The sequence below is a fragment of the Amia ocellicauda genome, chromosome 11, assembly GCF_036373705.1.
Source record: "Amia ocellicauda isolate fAmiCal2 chromosome 11, fAmiCal2.hap1, whole genome shotgun sequence".
NCBI classification, from domain to species: Eukaryota; Metazoa; Chordata; class Actinopteri; order Amiiformes; family Amiidae; genus Amia; species Amia ocellicauda.
In genome coordinates, this window is record NC_089860.1 from 26,350,327 (window position 1) to 26,377,781 (window position 27,455).

Sequence of the window (27,455 nt, forward strand, 5' to 3'; positions counted from 1 at the left end):
TTCTTTTTGCCTTTTATTTTCTCCCAAATGAAAAAGGGGGAAGAAAAAAAAAAAGCTGGGATACTTAGTAGACAGTGAAACAATGCATATAAAGATCTATTGCATTTCATGCTGGCAGTTTAAACTACATGCAAAACAATGATACAAAAATAATTATAGGTACAATTTAGAAAAAAAAGTGGGAGATCCAAAAGTGGAGAAAAAAAAAAATACAAGACATTTAATACAAATATCAACATTATAAAATGGGTGGAGAGGCATGGCTGGAGAGCACATCCTGGAGGCTTCATCTGGGCCTTTAAACAAATCGGAGGCAGGGAGGGAAATCTGGACCGCAGTGACTGATCCATTGACTTCAAATCAGCGTTTCCAGAAACCGTCCTGCTCCAACTCCTCCCACTCTACCGCCAGGGTCTCGAGCGAGGGTGTCGCTGCCCACTGGCTTTCGTCCCGACCCGGGGCTCTCCGCTTAGGCCTCATCGGGCCTGCCTGGCTGGGCGGGTCGTGTGCCGCTTCACTGCTGGCAGGCAGCAGGTGTCATGAAATCTAAGTCATGTTTTAGGCTGGGAACTGCAAAAGACTCGACCGTCATACTAGAAACGTGATTCAAGAATTTAGGTTGATTAAGGGTCTGACCGAGATGGCGCAGGAACAAAAACCAGGAGGCGGGATAGAGGGGCGGGGCAGGCAACACTTAAAATGACAGTTAGGCTATAAAACTGCACGGCTCTCCAGCACCAGGACTGACCGACCGACCATCCCTGTGGAGACCAAGGGGTTTTGAGAGAGAGAATGGGGAGAGCAAAAAAGGAAGGTGTGGCAGTATCCTGATCTGAGAATGATCCAGACAGACTTTCTTCCTCACCCCCCATATATTTACAGCTTAAAATTAGACAAATACAAAAAAAAATATATAGAAAAATGCCATGGCTCTAGGCCCACCTCCATTAGCGTACCTTAAAACAACCACACTGCACTGCTCATGTGGGGTAATATCTCCCACCCCCCTCGCCTCCCCTGCCAGGCTAACCCCACCCATCACACCTACACATGCTTCATAACTGTCCCTGGGGTCTCGCTTCCACGTCACACGGACACACTCCCCTACCAACCGCAATCCCAGCAGGAAGGCGGATTTCAACACCTGATTCCTTCTGCAGGAGAGCATTAAACTTCAGTTAAAGGGCACCGCAAGAAACCGAGAAGAACAAGGAAAACAACAATGTGCAGATGTCAAATGTTGCTTAGTCAGCAGTAGAAAAAAAGTTAACTGCAACATTTTTTTAAATAAAATCTATAAAAATGAAAACCACCAGCGTGGAAGGAAAAACAAAAAAAAAAAAGTCACAAATTGCTTGTAGCACGTGTGTTACGTCCGATACAACTAATGCAGGCAACATTTTACTTTCGATTAATCTTTATCTGGATGGGTTTAAAATCTGAGGCCAAGAGGACACTGTGCCTCAGTCAGCAGTTGGAAAACAAACACACTGCATAGTAGATTAGTATGACACATGGGTTTTTATTATATATAATGTGTACATCTATGTGTCCTACTTTCTTCCAAAATGTAGTATTTCAAAAATAAAACCATAGAGAAGTTAGTCATTCTTAATGGTTTAAATGAGCTGCCACAGATCAGGTTTCAGATCAAAAGAAAGAAACACTATCTTTACAATCTGCAGGCGTTTTGTGTGTTTTACCCTGAAATTCACAGTTTCAGTAAGTTAAACCTGTCAACATCAGAAATCGGACTGTTTACATCTGCAGAGAAGCGTGTCATTACGTTTTTATTTTTTCCTTTCCTTTCTTGTAAGGACAATGAAAACCAGGATTAAAAACTGAAGGTAACTAACAAAGCCCTATCAAACCCCCCGACCCACCCACCCAACAACAACAAAATACATACATATAAATGAGAAGATTTCTACTCTACTGACACTCGTATACTGGCAGCCCCAAGTCAGAGAACCTCCTCCAGTATCCTTGGTGAAGAGAAACGCTAATCATAAAAAAAAACCTAATAAATATAATGTCATTTTTATTGGCACTAAACCATCCCTGGGTTTGGGGGGACAGTTTGAATGGTGTTGGGCGCTGCTGTGCTGTAGCTCTCCATGACCCGGAGGCGAGGCGAGAAGCCCTGACAGCGAGAGGTCAGATGCAGTATCAAGGGGAGGGAGGGAGCTGGATGTGCGTGTGTGTATATACACAGAACTCCACTGGATCCCTGGTCTTGGATGGGCTAAAAACTCAGTTCAAAGTTCTTCCACCTCAAAAAGGCATCCTGTACCCATTACCAGTGGACATTTAAAGAAATACAATATTTAAAGAAACTCAAAGTCAGACCAAAAAAATAAAGCACACGAACACAGTGAGAAGATCAGAGAGAGAGAGAGGGATGGATGGATGGGTGAGGCAGTGTGTGAAGGGGAGGGAGGGAGAGGGATAAACAGAGTGACTGGGAAGGAGAATGACAGGACGGGAGAGTGTGGACAGGTATTAAAAGGGATTGGCCAAGAAAGCGAACGAGAGAGGAGACAAATGGGTGGACTCTGTTTTTGGACCAGTCTGTTATTGCAAGCTCCTGCGGTTCAGCCTTCAGCATTGGCACCGTGTGGACCTCAGTCAGCGCTGACCTGCGTGGTGACCTGGCCATCTGCACTCTGGCCGGTAGACTGAATGAACATGGGCTGACTGAGCTCCTGCCCCGCTGGCATCGTCACCTGCTGGATCTGGTACAGCTGCTGTACTCAGAGGGAGAGAGAGGGAGGAGTTATTGCACGGTTCTCACAAAGGCAGACATTTACACAACAAGAAAGAAAAAGACAGATGCAGACAAGAGAGCTGGCAGTGTGGGGCGGGTCTGTGCTGCACTCACCTGTCCATCACTGAACTGGCTGAACTGCTGCTGGCCCTGCTGCACCTCCGTCTGCGAGATCTGCACACAAACAACAGCATCAGCACTGCAGCGCTCCCCTCCAGAGCCAGCACCAGCACATTTCACACCACCTAGCACACAACAGGCGAGCTCTCCTTCAAATCGACAGATTCCACAGTGCAGAGGTCCACATGGCCCAGAAACTCAACACTGCCCCATTAACCTCAGTATAAATCAGGTATGAGAAACCAGCCAATCACAGAACAGCATTTCCAGACATCCCTGTACCGATTATCTTGTGAAAAATGTCACTCGTACAAAGCCCTGAACACATCGAACAGGTGAGAGAGGGGCCAACTGACCTGATGTAACCCCAAAGTCGGAGTCCGATCAGTTAAGTTGAACAGATGTGGGCCACCAAAATAAAACCCAGAAGGCAGTGTGGCCTCCCCAAGAAGCTGGGCTCAGGGCCGGACCTGTGGAGACCCCACTGCTCGGTTCTGCAGGGGTAGCCCCAGAGAGGCGGATGTGGGGTGCGTACCTGCTGTCCGCTGGTGGCTAGGGTCTGGATCTGCCCCTGGACGACCTGCGTCCCGGACACGGGCTGGGCCAGCCGTATGTACTGCAGCTGCCCGGTGTTGAGCTGCACCTGTGGGCACATGCCACCAGGGGGAGACACAGCCACAAGACACTCGTCAGTAACATGCAAATAACGCAAAAGATACAACATAAAAATTGCTTTTAATAAATGTTGATGAAACAAATACTGATAATGAGAATGAGCATATTGTACACTACAACTGATGGACCATGTTTATTAACTACCTTGCAATTATCCACACAGTGTATGCAGTAAATAAGGATTTGGACACTCTGTACTGTACCGTCCATTCATATGATCTCTTTCCCTTACAGTGCAGCACCAATCTGGCTCTGACCCAGTGTATGACGCAGCATGGTGCATAGCATAAACATGTCAATACTCCTGACCTCTATACAGTCTATAATCATTTCTCTTTCAGTTACAGTGCAGCTCACATAACCCTGGCCCCCTCAGGCTCCGGTGCAGTGCCGACCCAGTGCAGTGGGGAGACAAGGGGGCACGACATGGGGGCCGCGTCTCTCACCGGGATCTGCTGGATCTCCCCGGTGTTGGTGATGATCTGCTGCATGACCTGCATGGTCTGGCCGGTGGTAGCCTGGCCCTGCCCCTGCCCCTGCGCAGCCTGCACGATCTGCACCTGCTGCCCCTCCCCCACCTGCATAGTGACCGGGGCACTCTGGGCACAGACAGGACAGAGAGAGAGACAGGACACAGAGATGAGAAAACAAAATCGCAGTGGTGAGCTGCAGGCTGGTATTTAGATCTCGTTAATGTCAGACAATAAAACATGCAGCAGATTAAAAACCCATTCCAGCTGAGCAAATATTGTAAAAATGGTGACATGATTAAAAAGCTCAGCTGGAAAGTCACAACCTCCCTCCCTCGCCCTCCCCACTCCCCCGCCCTTCCCCGAGCACTGGTGCTAACCCCTCCTGCCCTGGAGTGGATCTAAAAGCTGCTAATCGAAATAAGGCCTGGAGCCCCGTGTGTGTCCGTCTGTCTATCTGCGAGGTCTTTACCGTGATGGACGAGGCTGTGGCTTGGGACTGTGCCACTTGCACCTGCTGCAGCTGCTGCACAGTGGTCCCCTGCAACACCTACAAACACGGCAACAGAAGAGGCTTTACTGCAAGCACAAGCAGGCAAACGCAAGCACAGACAGAAACAGACAGACAGACAGAGATAGAGGAAAAACTCACACAGACGAGAGAGACGCACAAAGAGACAGAGGGAGTGTCTTGGTCAGGCTCCTGCTGTAGGCCAGAGAAGCAGCTCATTAATAGAAAATGGCTCCGGCACTGATTAAAGCTGCATGGGAAAGCCTAATGTGTAAAATGAGTGCAGGAATGAAGTAAGCAGCGATTGCTCTAGTTTGACAAAAGAGAGTAAGTAAGTCAGTGGTTTGGCGGCTGCTCTCATTCCACACCGGCTGAGCCTGCTGTGATCCCTTAACACAATGGAAAAGAAAAAACATTTTGCAAAAAAAAATAGCTTATATTTAACGCAGTCCGTCATGTCTGTAAATGGCCACAGCCAAGGCCACGAACAGAAGAGTGACTGGCCGAGGTAGAAACAGTGCAAAGTAGGGAAAGAAGAAAAATGTAGACATTAAACTATGCAGCTGCAGCCAAGATCGACAGAGACGGCACAGCCAGGCCTATCACTGCAGTATGCTTTAATCTGCCAAAGAACGCTTACCTTTAAATAAAACCTGCTTCACTCCAAGGCACCTCCCAGTCTGGCTGTGACCCTGGGCAATGTGCGAGTGCACTAAACCCTTAGTAGTGTAGGGTTGGGGGGGGTGGAAGAGGGGGGGCCTCACCTGTCCTTGCTGGGGCTGTGCGATGATGATCTGTCCAGGCTGCAGGGTGGTGGTTGATGCGTTGGCCTGCTGGCCCTGCTGCTGCCCCTGGACTTGCACCGTTCCGGGCTGCTGCGCCAGCGTGAAGTAATACTGCACAGGCTCCGCCGGTGCCACAGACTGCCGCACCTCCTCCTGTGCACACACACACACACAGACACACCATCACAAACGCACATGAGCAGAGAGAGACAGAGACGGCGCACTCCGAGAAGTGCATTTTGCAGTCATGCGTGTTGGTCTAGAGCAGGGATGCTGCACTCTCTCCGAGACCAGGAAATCTGTCCATTGCCCCCCTGAGCTCGTCACTTGCACCTAAACAGATGACAGAGTCCACCCCATACGTACGAATAAAAGCCCATACTGAGGAGCTGAAGAAGGTACCTGTGAATTTCACCAGGTTAGCAATCGAGAACTGGGACATAGCCCGAACCCCACCCAAGCCTTCTAATATTGCCCCATAACCTTTGACCCATGACACCCTGACCCCTAAGATCATCGCAGCATTGTCTGCGGCAAAGAGCGTAAACACCCCTCTCCCAGCTCCCAGAGGTCACAGCTGAGAGTGTAGGATGTTTACACCCCCAAGAGCGCAGGAGTCCTCCGAACAGGCCCACTACCAACCCGCATTTACACCCCACCCCCACCGGACAAGAGGGGAGAAGCTGTGGAGACAGTCACACCTCTGCTGCTTTCATCTCGGCTGTCGCAAGCACCGGCACTGTACCCGGGCTGCACGTGCGTATTGTGGACAGGCAAGCGAGGGGTGAAGCAAGACGTATTTTTGTTGGGATTTCATTTGTTTGTCCACAGTCCGTCGGCGTGGCAGCCGGACGCTGCAAACATCCGACTGAAAGCCCTCTGATCTCCACACAGCTTCCAGTCAAGGATGTTTACAGCACCCCCTAGCTACCAGAGGCAGACATGCACCCAGTGACTGCAGTGTCCTGGCTGGGTCTCTCGCTCTGTGGTAAGAGTAGAATTGTCGTCGTCGTCGTGGCAGGGTGGGGGGGAAAGTTTTTCGTCAGAGGTCCATTTTGCCCAATTAAGACCCACAATTGGTTCAATTAAACAGTTATGATCTGGATAGAACAAAAGCCTGTAGACCCTGCGGCTCTCCAGGACCAGGGTTAGCCACCCCTGGACTAGGCGACTAGACCACACAGGGATCCCCAGGCATGGTCTCAGGAGGGGTGTCTCCAGGTTTTGGTTCCACCCCGAGCTCTTGGCCCCCTAACTGAGATCATTATTGCCCTAATCCAGGCTGAGCCACTGCCTACTATCAGCTCTGAGTGTGGCCGGGTGTTGAAGGAGCTGGGAAAGTCCACTGAAAACTCAGAGGCCAGGACCAGGCTGCCCCTCAGATCTCAGGCTGTAGGACATCTCTTAGTAATGGCTTAAACCAGTCGTTAAGACATTTTGTCTGAGAAAATAAGGGTTCACTGTTTAATCTTAAATTTTGTGTGTGTGTGTGTGTGTGTGTGTGGGGGGGGGGGGTGGTATTTATGTCTAATTGATTAATTGCCCTTACCTGTCGTTTTGGAGGTTTCAGCTCGTCTCTGGGAACAATGTCAATCAGGAAATCAAACTGGTCAAACTTGGTGATGGCCATTGCGATATCATTTCTCTGGGGGGAAAAAATACATATAGAAATAAACTATAAATAACAATTTTCACTGGAGAAATTCAGAATACGTTCGAGGAAGAGAAAAAGGAAGGGAAGAAGAGGAAGTAAAAGAAGGAAATGGAGGAAGTAGAAGAGGAAGAAAGAGTACACAATGAAATGAAAGAGCTGCCGTTGGGATGTCGCCTCCTCTCTTGCCCTCCTGCACCAGAGCGCATCGACCCAACGCTGGCACTAGCCGGCTTAAAATAGATGGGCCCCCCCCTCCACCCACTCCCCTACTGGTATTTTCCACAGGATATTTAATCTAAAGACTCCCCATTGTCGTTCCCAAGTATACCGCACACGCGCTTATTTTTAGCAGCATGAGTAACAGTCGAGCGCCACGGGCCTCTGCTCCTCCCTGGAGAAGGGCCTCCGCGGAGCACAGGGCCAACCAGGATAGGGGAGGAATGGACAAGGAGTGGAGAGTGGTAGCCTAGGGTACCTGCAGTGTCCGGCGCTTGTTGTCCTCCGTGTGGATCCAGGCTCGCAGTGTCAGCTCTGTGATGAAGATCTGAGCGGCCTTTGCAAACAGGACTGGGGCTTCAGCACTGATCATCTACAGCACGTAGATGCACAAAGGGTACAAAGAGACAGACATAAGAAACACAGACATTCAGAGAGACAGGCGGGAGAGCCATTACCGACCATTTCTTGGCCCAGGGTTACAAATGAAATGCCAGTTTTCGAATCCTCCTCTACCTGTACCTGATCCACCATTTGTCCTGTGTGACTGCACTTACAAGAAGGGAAGGGAAACTTAGATAAATGATAAACAAAGACAGGAAAGTTACACGTTTTGTGCTTTGCATCATTTACAATGATATAAGATATAACACACCCCCCCCCCCCTTCGCACCCTCCCAATGCACACATACTGTACAACGTGAAAATTGCACCCCAGCCATAGTCAGCCATTTTCAGGATGTGCAAACCGGGGGCCCACCACATTTCAAAAGCTTGGGTGGGGAAAGGAAAACCAAATGAAGACTGATAAATAGACCGATACAAATGAAATGCATGTCAGCCCCCGAGGAAGAAGCCCCATCCTACCTTCACATCCTCATCTAGCTTCATGATTTTCTTGATGCGAGCCAGAGGAAGCTCCTGAACACGAAAGTCCTTCTGAAACACAGGGGAGTACATTACCAACCCCGACACGACCCCTGCGCAACACCACTACTGAGCCCGAAATGACCCCTGAGCAACACCACTACCGACTCTGAAACGACCCCTTAGTGGCACCGCTGCGATGTGGCAGCAAGGCTATACAGTGACTGCCTTTTATTCCACTGAAAAGGGTCTCAGGCACACGGATACTCAATGTCATTATAATATGTAGAAGAATAATATTTACAAAGATAATTTGTCTTCATTGCATTAAATTCAGGGTGGTGGGAGATGCTCTCTGGGTTCTAAGCGGATGGTAGTTGTGTCTGCTGTGTGACTAGGGCCAGCGCTGCAGGCAGTGTGACCCACCACAGTGAGGTTCCTGATCTCGTCCATCACACGAGGCCAGAAGGACTGCAGGCTCTGCTGGGCATCACTGCCCGCCGCTCCAAACGCGCTCTCCGCTGACATCCTGACACCTGGAGACAGCGGAGACGAGGGAGAGAGGCAGGGAGGAAAAGGAGAGGAGGGAGATGAGGAGAGGCAGAGAGGAGAGAAGGGAGAGATGAGGAACAAAATCAACCATGTCCAGGACTTAACTCAAACACAGCAGCACATCCAGTACCCTCTCCCCCACATGTACTCCCCACCACAGCTTTCACTATAGACACACACATACACAAACAAGGAGAAATGCATAAATATGCACGGACACACCTGGCCGTTAATCGTTACTCCCCCCCCCAGCTTTTCAACAGGATTAAGTGAATCTGCATTTAATTAATGAGGGGAAACAAAGGAGAAAAATAAATAAATCCCCCACTGGGACACTGTGCAGTTCTCCCCAGCCATGCAAAAACATAGCAAGGAATCTGCACACACCAAAAAAAAACAAAAAAAAACACATACAAACCAACAAACTAATCAAAACCCAAAGCACAAAAAGTAAAATGAAACAAAAAAGGGTCTCTGTAGCCTTCAACGGGCCTTGAAGTAGTGGAGCCGCGTTCAGTTTTTTTTACTACGGCATGCAAAGAATCCTGCAAGCCCATCGACACAGCCTGCCCGAGCTTGTCCGAGTGCATCGGTGCCAGCTAAGCACTCTCCCAGAAGTTACATTTCAGACAAGAAAAAAAAAAAACAAAAAAAAAAACAGGGGTACAGATTACAAGGGGAGTGCCAGGGAAGGCTGCGAGTCTCTCAGATGTACAGTTTGAGTGGGCAATATTTACACCCTTCATTTGAAACAATGTTATCTAGGGGACGATTTGAAAATGTACTTATTTAACAATTATATACATATTTTGTCCCTACCCGAGCCGCTGATTCAGCTCCAGAGAGAGAGCTGTAAAGACTGTGGTTGATAAATTGCTCAGAGATGAAAACAGGAAGGGGTGGGGGAGCGTGTGGATCTTGACTGGCACTCCACTAATATTCTGTAGGCTCCAGTGTTCGGTTACAAAACATATCCCCCTGCAGTTTTCTGCCTTTGAGGGAAGTGGCAAGACCTGGTCAGAATCCACCCCCTTCTGAAACACACAATGTTCCTGTCCATAAGAGGACAACAAAATGTATTCAAAACTATTTCTGAGACAAAATCTAATGTCCAGACACAATTAGTCAACAATCCACTTAGTTTACACCTCCTTGAAGAGCAACTGCCTGTGTGCCCCAGCCCCTCTCTGCTAATGTCTAAACCAGTTCCTGTGAATCATTTCCCGGGTTGATGCTGGGTCGATGTTCTTAACTAAACCACCACAGCCTTCCCAAGAGCATTCGCAGGTGGACATCCGAGTCCGTAGCACGTTCGGAGCAGTGTCCAAGACTCTGATTCCTGCATCACCAGGTGCCTGCAGCTGCAGCACAAGAATGACTGGGTCACATGGTCTCCCCTGCTTTCGAACCTTCCTGATGTTGTAATAGAAGGAAGACTCTCGCTCCACTTCCTGCAGAGCCACAATACTGTGTAGCATACAGCCATGATGTACCCTACAGTGCCCTCTGCCTGCTGCCCCACCCAAACCCCCACTGAGAAGGTTGCGGTGCTGCTGTGATTCCTGTGTAAAAAGTAACAGCATTCAACAGTCTCTGTTCCTATAAAAGCAGGCAGTCGTGACACCTACCCAAGCCGGTTAGCGAAATCGTCCGTCTTGTAATGATTATCCAATTCCTCAGTTTTGTTCCTATGCTTGCACTCTAGCCTACGCCTGGACGTTAGGCGTCCCTTGGTTTCCCTCTAAGCAGTGGAGTCTCTTCACTGATGTCATCATGGACTTTATGTGGTCTTGGCCCCAGGCAGTGTAACTCTGGACTCCTCCAGGACCACAGAGCGGCATGGGCTTACTGGTCTACTTAAATCACCAACCTGCACTAGACGCGCGTTACAACCTGGCTATGGAAAGACAATGAGTTCAATTAAAACAAATCAGCAGCCCAGGTGGAAGGGTAAAGCAGACCTTGTGTGCACTGTGCCTCCATGCAACGCCGTGCCTTTACTTGGGGGCACCGCTAACTGGGTTCTGAACCGTGCTGTGTGTGCATACTATGTGTATGCGAGGGAGCAAACGTCCCAGTTTGTGCTCTCGACATAAGGCCGATAATTAAATGATTTGGTGAGCAACATTAAAAAATAAATGAATGAATAAACAGAAAATCTGGCTAATTACCAATACAAATGAGGCTGAGGTGACATGGCAATTTCTGTACCCACAGAGAGAAGACTATGAAGGAGAGGAGAGAGGATTGCAAGATAAATAAATCAAGAATTACACTTGAAACAGACCAGCTGGTGCTGTCAAGTGCTGGCTGACAGTTTCCCCGTGGAGATTAAAATCACAGCCAAGAAGTTCTCCCAACGTTCCATCATTCCAAATCGGAGCAATTTCCAGGAAAATCATGGGAACTGAGAACCAATCCCAGTCTACTTTAGGTGGGACACACACACAACCAGGAACACAGACATTCAGTAGATCTTGGTGGGCAGCGACACCCGCATTCCTGACTGATTTGTTTTTTCTGCCCACCCCAAATGCCTTTAAAAGTTTTGATTTAAAATCACTGCAGATAAGCAATTAAATCAGTTTTCAAACCACCAGAACTTGATATTACTTCATCCAAAGCTACGGACAAGGCTGAGAGCTGGGGTCCTAATAGAGACAGTGGGATATTAATTGTCACACATAAAGTGGCATCGCAGCAGTATTGGACCAGTGTGTGGAGGCCTGACTCCACAGCAACAGCCTCTCTGGAGTGGGCAAAAGTTGTCCAGCAAAGCAAAAACAAATTGAATCAAACTGGCGACAAGGGCTTGTCCACAACCAAGTCTAAAACCAAAAACTTCAAAAGCAGTTCCTTTCCTCACACCACGTTGATTCTCACATGCCACAGAGACCACCGGAAAGCCTTTTTTTTTTTTTTTTTTTCCCCCTCCTTCTCTGTGACACGAACAGAATCACAGTAGTGTCCGTCACCTTGTGAAGACTGTCGAACACCTCATTATTCACACATTAGGCAAGTGGCAGGAATGGATGATCTGGTTAATTTAGAATAAGAAAACAGGAGGGTGACGTGCTCCCTTTCAATCAAAAGCTCTCTGTGGACAGAGAGCTCCTTCTACAACCAAACTAATCACAGCAAAAATAGCACCCTGGAACGGTAACAGTAGTTAGCAGTAAATATCAGCCAAATAAGAAATAGGTGCCCTGTGCATCATGCAGGACAGCCATAGTACCAAAGACAGAAAAGACAAGACAACAAAGTACAAGGGGAGGCGAGGTTGGAGAGCAGGTGGAAAGAATACCACAGACAGTCAGATACTGCTGCGATACTCCACAATCTGAGTTGCCAGCCTCTGCTGTAAATCAATTACATTTACTTTATCAATAGACCATTTCCTAGATAATGCCCAGCACTCTCTCTGCCCCCAACACCCACCTATATAATACATGGGCTACCTCCAGCAGTAACCAGTTCAAGGTTTATCACTGCTAGCTGCTTTCAGTTGAACTGATACACAAGGGATAAGGCAAGATAGGGAGCTGGTAATTGAGGATGACTGAACTTTTATCACCTCAAGAAACCAAAAATAAAACATGAGAAAAGGAGTGCGATTTTAATTTCAAATCTTAAATCTATGAGCGAAAAAGAGAAAGCAACAAAGCATTGTGTGTATATGGTGTACGTTAGTGCACATATTGTGCGTTGGTGTGAGTGCATGTACGCACGTATTGTGTGCATGTGTTCGCTCACATATCATGTGTATTTGTGTGCAGAGTGTTTGTATATGTATACTTTGTGCCTTTGTGTACATGTGCAGATGTATTTGTGTTTGTATGTGTGCTGTTCATGTTTGTATATGTGCCAAGTATGAACACATTTCTATGGCTACATGAAATCCACGAATGGAATCGCAGAATTCAGTGTAAAAACAGAAATCAGGCATTCAAACACATTACAAAGTCAGTTTAAAGAACATATATATATTAAAACAAATAAACAGTACAGTGTTTGTATAATACGAAGACTCAAGAAACTTGTAATGCATGAAAAATCTATTTTAGCAACTTTCAGCCACCTGTAAAAGAGATGGAAAAGCGTTGCCCCCCTCCCGCACCGCTTCATTCATATCGATTGAGTGAAAACAGCCAATTACTGAAGTTATAATGGTGGGTCTTGGTAGGATAAGAATCAACATTTTCATCCTGTACAGTCATACAATACATACGTTTGTGTATCAAGTAAAGAAAGGACACCGTATGTGGACAAATAACTCCTACTAAAATCATATTTCATTATGAGTAATTACATTTTTTTTTTTTTTTTTTTTACATTATAACATGACACTCACAAGTTGAATTTGATGCCACCAGTCTGTCCCATCACAACAATTGGTATGTATGCATGTAATTAATAATACTACCATTATTATTACTACTACTACTACTACTACTACTACTACTATGTATACAACTCGACAAACAAGTAATTTAAGCAAAATTAAATCAATACATTTGTTAGAAATACATTCTTCTCTGCAGCTGGCAAGGAGGGCAGCGGTGCAATGAAGACACTGTATTTGACATCACATACTACACGTACATAACATGTCAGTAATATTGAAATGTTGATATGTAGTATGTGTAGTATAGATAGTATGCAGTTTCAAATATAGCCAGTGTCTGTCCCTCTTCCTTCCAGGCTTTTTGTTTTGTTGTTAGAATGTTCTGCTCATTTTGTAGACTGTGGGTTCAGACCTAGTTTTTAAAACTGCGTTTCTTGGTAAAGCACATTGCGACTTCGACGGCATGTGAAAAGCTGTTGGAGTGCAGTGAGCCCCAACCACAGAATTCTGATCGGAGAAAATCCTTTTTACTTTTTAAGAAATGTTAAATCACCTTATTTATGAGATCTTTTGTGTTCACTTGTGAAGTCAATGCCGAACTCCTGATTGGGGTTTCTTGGCAGAGCGGCAAAAAAATGCAATTGTCTTCCATTTATAGCGCAAAACAATGCATTAGCCTATATATAAGAAAGGTATACCGTAGTTTATGTATAGTTAGTCTTTTTACAAATACGACAGTTTTGGGCTTTAAATGGGCATTTAAAATCCTGTTCTGTGGGGAAATGATCTGCTCACATCTTAATGCTTCTCCGTTTCCAACAACTATATGAATAAAAATGGGTGCTTGAATGTCGTAAAAATAGTACAAACTTATCAAGCACGTAAAATCAGACAACCCTCCACCCTCTCCACAGTGTTTTTCGGATGTCAGAAAAAATTAAAACCAGAAATTTCAAAATAAAATGGATTTCATATAGCCCTACATTTCTTGCAGGTGATTTGCAATTAGACTAAAAGAAAAGTGAACACAGTACAGTACAGCAGGGTCTCCAGCCCTGGTCCTGGAAAGACCCACTACACTACAGCAGCCATCTTCTTGCCCCTTCAACCACCAGCCCACCAACCCTTGAAGGCAAGTCGTGAATTCCAGCCCCACTAGCAAGCTCTTTTCTGTACAGAAGCCTGACTATCAGGACACATTAACCTCGCTTAATGGAAATCCTCCAGTATAGTTAAACCCCCCACACAAGTCCAGCCCTACTGCGGACAGAACTTCACATTAATAAACAAGCAAAACAGCCACTGCCTGGCGTTTCCCTTGTTCCTTTCAGGACTCGAGAGCTCAGGAGCTTCACCACTGTAAGAGCCACTGCGCTCTAGTACAAACAGGATAAGCATTCTTTTGTAAATTTACATCTGTGAAATAAAAACATGAAACATGAAAGGGGAAAATCAGTTATGAATTTATTTATTTTTTAAACATTATTTTCTCTCCCTGCAATAATTACATTTGTAGTGCAGAGGGAAACTGATTTTAATGTGGCCTTAAAAACAATGCATTCAATATGAGCCGAGAAACCTCGAATGTTAAGCTGCTGAAAACAGAAAACACAAAACATCCAGTCAAGGTTACCGTTGTAGGAAAGCGACAGCGCTCAGCAGAACAGGCCCCTCTCACTACCGATACGATGCTGTAGCGAAGCCAATCGCATGAGGGCAAGAAACCAAAGCAAAACAAAAAAGAAAGAAAATGGCACATTGGGAAGGAGAAACGGACACATCTTGTACGGCACCTGACGGGACAGGCCAGGTCAGCGCATTATTTTAGCAAGACCACGGTCTGCTCTGAAGGCTCCTGTCACTGGGGGACTTCCCTGTACTATTGCGGTGTCTGCATGCAAGACTGGGTTGAGGGATTTCTCCGTTGAAAACTCTGCCCTTGCCTCAGTCTCTGCACAAGAACTCCAGGAAGCAGTTTGTAATCTCAAGGTCACTCTTTAGAGCTGGGACAGGGAGAAAGGCCTGGCTTTTTCCAACTTTCACTGTGGCACTACACAGTAATCAGTGGACTGGTCAAACAGACTCACTCCTTCTTTCCCTCTCTCTCAAACCTTTTCATAAACACTCACGCCACAAAGAGCAGAGTACTAAAGGCTAAAACTGATGGCCTCTCACTCTCACATGCCATCTCTTGCTCTGTACCCTGGAAGGACAGGACAGCTGCAAGAGACACAGAGGGAGTGAGAGAGGGCGAGAGAGATGAGAAAAGGAGAGAGGGAACGCGAGATCTGTTCCCTGGTGTTCACCATGGTCGCAATCGACTGCAGAAACAAAACCTTGCGTTCCCATGACCTTCATCCCGTGTTTGCAAAGGACCGTCACAAACCAAACAAAATACAATTCTAGAAGGGGGTGGAGGGGAGGACGACGCAACAAACAAGAACGAACAGCAGTCCCTGTAAAACCTTTCATGTTGGTGTCAGGATTCCATGTTTCTACCCTTTCTTTTCTTTTCTAAATTCTGCAGCCAAACCTACAGAGGGAGGGTCACTTGACAGGCAAGAACAGATACAAAAAGGTTGGCCCCATGTGACTGAGATGAGAGCAAGATGTTTATCGGAATCCTCACTGGCACTTTAGAACAGTGCACTACAGTTGAACATTCAAACAACATGCAAAACACTCGTCTCCACTACACTGACCAGCTTTGGGAGCTGGCAGAGTGCAACACGGACGGGCTATTTTTAGGAATCTTGCACTGTGCTCAGACTCCATATTGACAGCCACTGCCAACAAACGGGGAAACTTTCAATTCTGTTGCTAAAAAGAAAACTATAAATCTAGTCAAATAAGATTCCTCCCCCCTGGAGTGAAATCTCGAGCAAGCTAGCTAGCTAGGGGTGGGTTGGGTCTCATCTTGCAGAAGTCGAAGCAAAAAAAAAAAAAATCTATGAAGGGAACAAACAGCAGGCAGTCCTCCAGCACTACCCCGGGGTATGCCCCTTTCACAAATGAACAGTCGGAACCTGTAACTTCGGGAGTTCGGGGGGTTCACGGTGCCAGAGAAGGTACTTTATTACACCACTCTCAAATTCCTCAATTCATCACTGTCACACTCGTATGATTACCCCACTACCAAAGCACAGAAGTAGTGTAAACATATGCTCTCACTTGTTTTTTTTCTCCCTCCTCCTCCAAAGGCCTAGCCTGCATGTTGTGTGAAGCACAGGAGCAGAGAGGTGACCACACTGGGCACATATCCTAAGCAGTAATACACAAAATCCACAAACTAACAAAACCAAAACCTCCCTCAGCCCTACAAGGATTCAGCTGGAGTGGTTTAAACATCATATTAAGGACTAACAATGATCAATAAGGAAATAGTAAGATGACCAGTTAAGTTTCCTGCTAGGAAGCCATCTGGAAGTTTGCATTAGTCTTCCCACTTTCACTTGCCACATGAAAAAATCACCAGCACTGTACACAGATACCCTTGAAACAACACAATCCCCGTGGAGTTTCTAAATTTAGACGAATATTCATCTCCATACAACACCTCATGGAATTATGTTTTGATTTAATCTTCAGGTTCTCTTTCCTCTATGCAATTTCCTTCTCCAACTGCCCCCTAGGAAAGTAAATAAAATACACTCATGGACAGATCGAACAGACAGATCAGCATCTGGGTTTTCTGTCCGTCCGGCAAGTGTTTACGACGAGTTCTGTGGCACCGTGCTATGGAAACAAACGAAGGACACCCTGACAGCTCACCACCTTCTGCACGGGGGGAGGAAGGGTGAACAACACGGACCACACAACACACCGACCCTGCACTCCTACTTGAACAGAAGGGAAGGGGAAAGCTAAAGAGAGGGAAGGTAAACTTGGGACTGGAAAAAGCATCCCATTTGTTCAGTCAGCCTTATTGAATGAGTTTGCTGCCCCCTTGAAAGAGCAACACAAACCCTGTACTATATTGTACAGTACTTGCATCCCCATGTCCTGTGTACTTGTATTTCTGCCCCCTCTCTCTCACTCTCTGTCAAAGTATTTTCTAAGCTCCCGTCTCAGGTCTGTGGTGTAAACTTACCAGCTGTCCTGCTGCTGCTCCCACTGCTGCCGCCAAGCCTGCATTGCACTGTAATGGTCTCCTTGGGCAAGGGAAGACAGAGCAGGAGGCGAGCTGTGCTCTACCCCAATCCGGGAACAAACAAAAGGTGGCGCACAGAGAGCTGCTCGCTCGGTGCCTGGACTGGAAAGCCTGCAGCCGAGCAATCATAACCCACCCCCGAACCCCCTCCATGGCCCCCCCTTCCCTCTTCTCTCCTCTTCCCCTCCCCTCCACTGCCCGGCACAGCTCCACACACACACACACACACTCACACTCACACTCACTCCCCTCTCCAATAACTCTGCAGAGTTCTCGATGAAAAAATTAAATATACGTCTCGAATAAATGAAATAAAATTAAGAATAACAAAACAAAAAAAGTAAAACAAAGCACAAACAAGGACTGTGCGTTTGCCTTTCACTTGACCCCTGTTTCTCAAAAGGAAGGGAGAAGAGAAGGAAAAAAAAAAAAAACAGTAGCAGAGCAGTACAGTACAGTACAGACTCCACAGCAGATCTGTCTCCTTTCCCTTTAATCAACCTAGTGTGCTACATGATACCTCAACCCCACCTCTCCTAATCCCTCCTTTTCACCGGCCACCCAGCCCAATGAGAGAGCAGAGACATACCCAGCCATTGGCTGCTCAGGCTGCCAATCACCTCAGCCCTGCCCCCCCTACCCGCTTTTTACCCAACCCCCTTTCACCAGCAGCCAACTTCCTGTTTTAAAGTTACCTTGAGCAGCAGGATAGGGGTCAGGAGGAGAGAAAGAGGGAGGGAGGGGAAAAAATAGTGTGAAGATAGAAGAGAAAGTAATTGAAGCAAGAATAAAAACTAAAACAGTTTTACGGTGTAAAACTCCACTCCCTTGTCTGTCTCCAAGCCAAGTTTGCCTCTTCTTCCCTCCCACTTTTAAAGAGAAATACAGAAAACTGAAACATTGTGAACTGTTCCCTTATTAATTACAATGTCAAACTAAATATATTTTTGAATCCCACCCCCCTGACCTGCCGATTGGCCAACAGCCTGCTGATGCACACAACCCTGCCTGCTGTGATTGGTCAATAAAGCAGTCTGTATTATGATGCATTGAGCAGCCACATGATTTAAAGACAGCAGATTCAACATTGACAGAACTGACTTCCACTGCAGCACTAACTGATACACACTTTCAGACAGTCACTTTTTGCACCTCCTAGATTACAATGGTACATTTATATTTTTACAATAACACTAACGATGTCACCTTGGATTAAGGGGTCAGAAAATTAAATGCATAATAATAATAATATTATTATTAATAAATTATTATTATTATTATGACTCCGTGCGTCTCTCCATAGGTCTCGGTCTGCATTTCTCTAGATCGGCCTGTATGTGCATGTCTCCCTGTTCCTGTGTGTTTGTGTGTTCTCCGTGTAAGGGGGGCTCTCCCTGCTTGGTTAAATATTATCCAGCAGAAAAACAGAGCTGCCCCCTTCAGCTCTGTGGCCGGTAAAGAAAACAAACATTCCTGTGCAGACAGGAAGGGAGAGGACAGCCTAGCTATGCACTGATGGCTGTCACAGGCAAGTAGTGTTGCTGTGTGAAAATTGGGGAGTTACACAAACTTCACAGACCACAAGTCCTGTAAAAGACACTCAACCTTCACCACTTCATTAGCTGTAGCTGCTTCAGTTTTAGCCAGTGATCCCAGTAACTAATCCTGAACCTGTGACCACAGTTTTAGTTTAGTCCACCTAAAATCGGTTTATCAGTCCAGCTAGATCCTTCATGGCTTGACACCAGCATTACTCAGGAGTATTACCCAATTGTTCACTCTGTTTCTGCCCATACATAGCGCAATCGAGAAACTGATACACCTGGTGAGAGAGAAGTAGAGGCAAAAGGGTTTCAGGGGTTCCCCTCTCCCCTTTGTCTCTCACAGACACTCTTACTCTCCCTGTCCCTCCAGGTAAATCACACCCCTTCTCATTCCTTGGATCACCTCCTGACCCTGAACAGCCATTGACAAGGCATCCCTGCAGGTCTAACAGGGACTAGAACTCCACAGTTACGGCAGACACAATGGCAATGGGATACAGGAACCAGACCTGCTTCTATTGGGGTTTTAACTAGGGCTATACAGTCTGTGGCAGACAGGAACCAGAAGGAAAACACTGTACTGTAGAACATGCCATATAGTACTGTTATTTATTTATTATTAAAAAAAAAAAATCGATTACTTTTGTTTAGGGGGGGACCAGTAAAATAAACCCCCAAAGTGCAACAGCTTTTCTGCATACAGACAGACAGACAGACAGGAGGCGCATACAGTTTGTGTCCTAAATGCAAGACACAGAGCAGCAATCAGAAAGGCAAGAATGGTCCTAAGGCTTATTCCACTGCCCTCACATATCAAGCCACTTCGTTCATATGCACACCATTTAAGATACTAGGCAGAAATGGGTTGGGGGGGGGGGGGTAGTGCTCAGCATCTCAACATCATCACCACAGTGCTGATGTAAAGCCCACGGCCAGTGAATCAGTGTGCTCGGTAACACAGTCGCAGGCTGCGGCAGACTGTAGTAATTAACGTTTCAGGCTGTGGCAGGGAAGAGAGCAGTGCTGTGTCCCTGAATCGCACAAGGTCACCCCTTCCCGCCAGCTGCCTAGTTCCTGAGACTTTGCAATGCAAACAGACTCTGCTGTACCTGAGCGAGACACCAGGCAAAGGGGGATTCACCAGGGCAGTACAATGCAGGTGGGTCACTGGCAAGCACAAGGCCAGAAACACACTAGCACACCAAACCCTGTTAAATGTAGATTACTACACAGAGAGCAGTTCACATGTTTTTAAAACGCGCAGTGAAGGCAAAAGACTACCGCTGAACCGAAGAAAAGCAAAGGGACAGGGAGAGAGTAAATAATTCAGCGTTAGATCAAACCACAGCAAATATAGATGCATGGTCCAAATCAGTTGTGACAACGGTAACTACCACAAACAGTAAAAACACTGAAAGCAGCTCAAGGGTGACTGATGTTAATTATGGTACCAGCATACAGCATCCCTGACAATACAGACATGTCACACTTTTGGCCCACAGACTAATCGGCACTGGCCCTGCAGGGGGGAAGTTACTCTGCCGGGAGACCATCGGCCTTGCTGCTGGATCTGCTACCCAAACCAGACTTGGCCCCTAAGCTCCAGAGGTGAAGACTGAGCCAACAGAACCAGACCAATTCCTAAACTCTGTTCAATGGCCTGTATAACAGTGGTTCTAAATCCAAACGCAAATCTTCTCACCCATCCACATGGTTACACAGCATCACTGTGGAAATTACCTCGTTTGCAGCACCTACCAACCTCCCACCTCACAAGCAGCTCACAATCAGCCCATTGGCCCAGAGTGAACTCAAATGGGTACGGGGGGTGTCATATAGGATTATACTATAGGCAAGCGATGAGTGGTCCATTGGGTGTCATCTGGGATTATAGTAAAGTGTTGCCCAATCCCTGAATTTAGAGAAAAGGTGTGACAAGGACTGTTACAGGACTCTGAATCCTGCAGGGACCCATCACTGCATGTGCCCATCAAGCCCACTGACAGTGTCTGGGTCAAAGAGCAGCAGGATTACAGAGGAGATGTTATGTGCAATTACATAAGAGTCTGTGTAACAAGATTAGGTGACCCACAGCCACAGACTGAGCCACCAAAATAAATTGCTGGAGGTGCGGTTTATTTTAACAACTGCTTGGCAGCCACAGAGTTGTCATTATCCCAAAGCCTGCTAAAAAGTGCAAAAAACTGTACATAACATTGATAATAACCAAAACCATCTTTAGCAGGGTTGTCAATAGGCAACATGAACAAATATCAGTCAAGTAATAAAACGGATACCAGTATGTTGTTTTTGTTTTGCTACAATGTAATTAAGTTAGCATGGTCACACTTTCAGCAGAGTTTACTTATCCAAAATAGTGTTCCTGCGCTGCTGCATTAAAAAAAGGCCTTAAATAAATAAAAACTATGCATGTTGTTCAAGACAAAAATGACCTTAATGTAGATTCACTCAGAAAGAGGTAGAAATTACTCATTTTCACCCTGTATTAAAAAACTACACAACTTTTGTTTGTTTCAATGTATACAAATGATGATATGACAGGAATCTTAGAGGGAGTACACTTTTGGACTCCAACAGACACCACTCACCAAGACAACCAGTCAGATTGACATTTTACCATGTTGTTGTAACAGAGAGAAGAAAAGGGGGGGGGGGGGGGAGGAAAAAACAAAAAAAAAAAAAAAAAAACACCCTAAACAGGTCAATTGCTACAATATACAGAGAAATAAAGCAACAGCCTGGGGAAAACAAGCTACTGCAGCCATGATTCTTAATGCAAAGAAAGAGACCAGGACACAAGCCTAGTGTTTTGTTTTGGGAGGAAGTCCTGTACTCAAGTATATAACTCACACTTGCTCAACTACATTTAAAGTCCTGTTCAGATTTGGGCTACAAAAACAGAAAAAAACAATAAAAATCAATAAAGAAGCATGCAAACAAATATTGCTGGAGTAGAAATAGTTTAAAGAACAGAGAGAGCACAATAATTCCCAGGATGAAAAAGAGGTCAGGAGAGTGCAATCCCTTCGGTCCTGGGATGGAGATTCAGACATGCCGAGTGGAAACTTGATCGAAGATAATCTAAATCCTGAACGGAATCAGAGATAGGTCAACGCAAACTGCAAGCTCAGCCAGGAACCTTGCTTGAACACAAAAAATACTGCCTACTAAAGTGTTCCTATACAATAAAGTTTAGAGATTATACTGTACTTTTACAAACCTAGGAACTAAAATTAATACTATTGTTAAGCATGTGCCAAACTGTTTAATGAGCACAGATCTTTATTATTACAGTAATGTACTAATATCCCAGTGCAGTACTTGCATTAGTCTGCTGGACAGAGGCTCCATTCGTTAGTTGAATCAGGGTTTAAATCTTTTCTTCTGATGGAGAAGCTAAACCATTTGCTACTATGCACGGATGCTTTTTCCCCTTTCTTGGTGATCATGCATCACTGGCTCCAGTCAAATAAAATAAAAATGCTTGTTTGTTTTAAATCTGCAAACAGGGAAATTGCTTAGTTTTATGAAAAGGTTTCTCCGTTTCAAAAGCTAGATCTGATGAGTCGTTCCCCTGTATTATCCTCACTAAGCAATACTGGGATGGTAACAGATGGTCCACAATGGTTATCTCCAGGCAATACTTTTTTTTTTTATATATAATTAATACTTTTTGCATGTTAATTTAAAATGATTACTGGTGTATACTGCCATTGTGGCCAGACTGACAGACTGAGGGGTTTGGCACAATGGAAGAAAAAAAAAAAAAAGAACAGGGTTTTGTCCAAATTAAATACTATGTGGGCGGGATTCAATTTTCATGTACCTGCATCCTTTAAGTCAGAAGGCACAAAAATCACAATGCACAGAGAAACAGAAAGCACTCTTTTGCGAAGGGGCTAAATCACAAGACGGGTGGCCCATCCCCACTCCCATCCTGAAACAGCTCCCTGACCGAGAGCAAAAGCATCGAATACAGGCAAGTCAACTCAACACATTTGTGTTCGTACATATCTTTATTCATCTTTGCTATCCTCAAGCTTACTCATTACATTTTCCAACTCTGCCACAATCACAGCCCAAGTCACAGTATATGTAATGGGGAGGTGGATGCTGTTTGCTAGAGCCAACGCATCAGCACTGTGCTGGTTTCCCTGTGACGGAAGGGTAATAAACTGAACACCTAAGGATTATTCAGCTCTATTACACTGACAGATGAGACATGGTATGGGATGAGATCAGGGGCCAAATTACTATCTCCCCTACCATGTACATTATATAGTGTGAATACTTGTCTGTGTATAATACATACAGGCACTCGCAGATATATGCAGTGTATGACAAATGTAATACAGTATGGGTAAGCTTTCTTGGTGCGTCCACTGCAAGTCTAATTATAATACTAGAAAACATTCATCTCTTCACAGTATATTAGAACAAAATACAATACAGAAAGTGGCTCACAGCGGGGCGGTTGAGCTGGGGGCTGAACCCGGAACCTCCTACTCAAGGAAGGCCTTCTCCCGAGACCCTGCCCGGGCCGCTGCGCTTTGCTCCGGTGTGTGAAGTGATGAAGCCAAATACCAGGAGAGTGGAATTGAGCAACTGGGACGCAAATCGCCGCCTTCAATACTGGGTGCATTGAAACTGTGCTGGTGACCCGGGCACAGGGCACACGGTGCGCAGCCCCTGGGCTAGCTTACATTTAAATACTTAAAGGTCAAATGGCCCGGGGTGGGACACGTAGCCAAATAAGTAGATTATAAAACAGATTCAACACAGAACTGATGGAGCCCTTGATATACTATTTATTGCTGTATATCAAACAAAAGCATCTTTACGGCGCAACAATCGAGTCCTTTGTTCGTGACGGTTCACCTCCGAAGCGAACCTGCTGGAGATCATCCTCCCTGTATTACATGCATGTCGACTAAATGCCGCCACAATATCTTGCATCGCTAGAAGAACAGCACCAGTATTTGCGGAGGATTTGCACCCCACTGCACCCCTTGCTTTGTTACAACACCACGGGATACGAATATAACGCTGTGCCCAGTTTTTGCTCAGGTCATTTTGATTAAAGGAATAAGTTAAAAGAAGCTTTCAAACCACATCACTGGTTTATACATATATGCGGACACATTGGACACTCGACATAAATGGTGCAATCGTCTTCGTGTGCATTGTCGTTATGGTTATTTAACGCGGTAACATTATCCAAACCGTTTTCTAGAGCAGAGAAGCGGGTGTTTTGGGAAAATGCAACATATCTGTCCAAAACTGAGCGTTGAACAGTCACTCGCCTTCCTAAAACCACAGGCAGGTCGGTTATCAAAGGCAACTTTCCCTAAAAACATTTGCAAAACCTGTGGAAAGCGACTCTAACCAATAAAGATTAAGTTTGGATATGTCCTTCAGACCAATCAAACCTCGGACCCCATCCACCAATCAAGGTTTCAAGACTCGACGTGGCTGTGAAACTCACGCCATTGCGGCTCCGATCCAGGGGCGAGGGATCCATAAGAAAGCTACACAAGTGCCGGAGCCAAGATGGCGACCACAGCGGGACAGTTTCCCGACCGCCTTGCACTCCTCAAAGCCTGCCACCAATAAGCGCCTCAGAGTGCAAGGAGGGAAATGGCGCCTCTGTTCATCTCACAAACAATCGACAATACTGAAATTAATACTCTGGAAAAATGCGCCCAACAATTCCCACACCAGAATAAACACGTTCCGCTTTCTTGAAAATTATTCCAAGCACCCCAAACATGCGGGGTAACATTACTCACCAGATGTTTAGTTTTTTTACGATTTCGCACTGAAGTCCACCTCCGGTTATTATTTATTTTATTTAAACGGGGATGGGAAACAAGATGGCCGCCGCACAGTGGACGTTTTGACAACTTCTCCCCGAACGGAAGTAGGTCGCGCCTAGACCAGTGACAAATCCTGCTTTAACCAATGAGGGAGGAGAATAGTGGTCACGTGTTCAATGGATTAATATGGTCACTACAGTGTTACGGAATTATTATGTAGTAGTCGCCATTGCGGCGTACGTAAAGTTTGAGCACTTGTGCACATGTGAGAACTTGCAGTGTACTTATCTTGTGTATTGTTCCGTTCTTCACCCACTCCGCACACAGTTTTTGGGCTAGACATACCAAAATGTGGCAAAGTGTAGTGTGGTGTACCATGGCAATAACATTATTAAAAAAAAAAAAAAAAAGGTAAAAGTGTAGTGTGGTGTACAATTAGTAAAAACGTAGTAATATTGTGGTAACGTGTGGTTTGGTATACCATGGAAACAAATTAACATGTAGTGTGGTGTACATCGATTTATCTACCCCCGTTTTAGATTCCAGAGTAAACACAGTTGTTGATAGTACACTGAAACCAAACAATGATACTATCAAAACTATTTTAATATATAAATTACATAACTATGAAATACAGACAATAAATACATTTCCGATATAATTCAGTTATTAAGTTTTCAAAATGCCATTCCCAAGAACAGAAGACGGCATACTAACAGTCTACTTGCTTTTATACTACTGTCACTAACCTCCTTGTGGTTAACTTACTATCACTTATGTCACGTATGACAGACCTGGTTACATAAATCACTCGATTTTGGTCTCATCCTGCTCAAATATATATCTCCATTGGTTACGTTTTCCCGTTTGCATTACAATCTTGTGAATTGTTTTAAGTACATAGGCACACTAGACGGCGCTGTACTGCAAGAGAAAACCTCCGATTCAGAAACTGCAGGTTTGCAAACAGCTACAAATAAGTAAACCAGACCAGTCGAAATGCTCTACTCGTTTATGCATGTATAATATTATATTTTAAATGCATACATTTATTTAAAATCGATGTTCTTTGTACAATAACACTAGCATAAATAATTATGGAAATAAGTGCGAATATAAAGTATCTGAAGATACTTTGCATGCGACTACTTTTTGCATAATATTGTACATGTATGTTATGGTTATATGCAGGTGATCGTTTTTTCAAGGTTAGAAGTGTGAATCTGCAATAGTACATTTCAATTGGTTAATAGCTGTAGTATAATTGTAGGTATGTTCATGATATTTCAGTATTAATACCTTAATATGTATACTATGTATTTATTGGAAATAGTCTCGATAGTAATTAAGCGGTTTTTATATCAAACTATAATATGCAAATTACATCTCAACAGGGAAAAGACGAAGCTTAAGAAGTGTCATAAGGGGCCATGGCCAAACCTGAGTAATGCTTTTGTTCCCTGGAAGATTGTGCTGCGGTAAAAATACAGTAGGATGTAGTGCGGTGCAGCATGGTTAACACGTGGTGATGTATAGTTTACCATGGTAAATATATGGTTAAATATGGTAAAGTGCAGTGTGGTGCATCATAGTAATGTATGGTAAAGTGTAATATGGTGTAGCAGAGGAAAAACATGGTGGGGGGGTAAAAGCACGGTAAATTCGTAGTAAAAAAATAATAATCTAAAATCGCCCCCCCCCCCATACCCCTCGGGGGCTGCCGCATCGCTGTCACTTTCACGTCTCCCTTTCTCTAGATCAGGGGTTCCCAAACTTTGTGACCCAGGGACCCCTTTGCTGTCCACAATTTGGCTGGATACCCCCACCCACCAAAGGATTACAGGGAGACGTAGCGTGTTTGATTGTGCGGTGGAATGGGATTTGGAGGGTTACCGTTGATTCTGGGCGATTGTAAAAATCAATGATTGATCATATTCGTACGAAAAGCAAAAGCAACATAATTGGTATCACGATCCACTATGCAAAGTTGATCTAGCGCAAGTGAGGAGTAATAATGTTAAGATCTTGCAAGAGAACAAGACTCTTGATGTTCTCACTACATTTAATAAATTAAACCAGTTCATGGCCAAAGACACATGTAGCCCCCCCCCACAGCCTCTTGATCAATATTCATTAGTATTAACACAGCGCGACAATTTAAAAGTAGTGTATTTATATTCCACATATTGTTGCAGAGGTTCTTTGGTAAATCACAAGACCAGTAATAACGTGGAAGTCAAGCAAAGTTGGAATGAAATAAGTAAATACAGATGTATTATTTATAATTAAACAAAATCGAGTACATCAAGCCGCAATGCACATTAATAACACCAACCGCACACCGTCTAAAGGCGTTAGCAATAATAACAACCATATACAAATTAGCAGCAGTTTACAGAGATTAAGTTTTAATCCACTGGCTGTTTGCCTTGAGCCACAGGTATATATATATATATATACACACACACACGTGTACACAAACTAACCCATATCATACAGCGTAAAAAAAAAATCATACATCAGCAAGAACAGGAATAAATACAAGCAATACTCTAGCTTCAATAAATAATCGGTACAACAGGCATACAGACTGACCAGGACAGCTACCGTGATTTCGGGGAGCACCAGTATTACACAAACCCCATTTAAAAGCAAAATCTCTCTTTTGCTATAAACAAAAAGCATAAACAACCCTTCTGGGATCACAGGGGATACAAGCTGTACCAGCAGAATGTGACATACGTTTCCTAAAAACTTGAACCATATACTGTCACACCGTGGGTCTTACCAAACATGAATGCAAACAGCCTGTTTCCCTGCAAAAGTCCTGTGCTCTCAACTCACAGATCGCCATAAAACACACACCTGGACGTCTTTAAAACACCCCAAAACCAATCAATTAACTTTCAGATAATTAACACAGACCTCAGATTCTTAAAGGGACATTCTAATTAGAAACATT

At 45.0% G+C, this 27,455-nt stretch overlaps 1 protein-coding gene across 8 annotated transcripts; it reads right to left on the reverse strand.

Moving 5' to 3' along the window:
- nfyc (nuclear transcription factor Y, gamma) lies at positions 1-27,303 on the reverse strand. 8 transcript variants are annotated; one of them, XM_066717217.1, is made up of 11 exons: positions 27,282-27,303; positions 8,492-8,601; positions 8,066-8,134; positions 7,458-7,571; positions 6,878-6,973; positions 5,308-5,481; positions 4,505-4,582; positions 4,009-4,161; positions 3,423-3,530; positions 2,882-2,941; positions 1-2,747 (listed from the first exon to the last, which is right to left on the reverse strand). In XM_066717217.1, the coding sequence occupies exons 1-11, from the start codon at positions 27,286-27,288 to the stop codon at positions 2,625-2,627; spliced, it is 1,092 nt and encodes a 363-aa protein (XP_066573314.1). In that variant the 5' UTR covers positions 27,289-27,303; the 3' UTR covers positions 1-2,624. The 8 variants fall into 8 exon arrangements, with proteins under 8 accessions (XP_066573314.1, XP_066573313.1, XP_066573317.1 ...); XM_066717216.1 differs by having other exon boundaries at positions 8,066-8,137; XM_066717220.1 differs by lacking the exon at positions 27,282-27,303 and adding an exon at positions 24,467-24,589.
- Between the last annotated feature and the right edge of the window lie 152 nt (positions 27,304-27,455).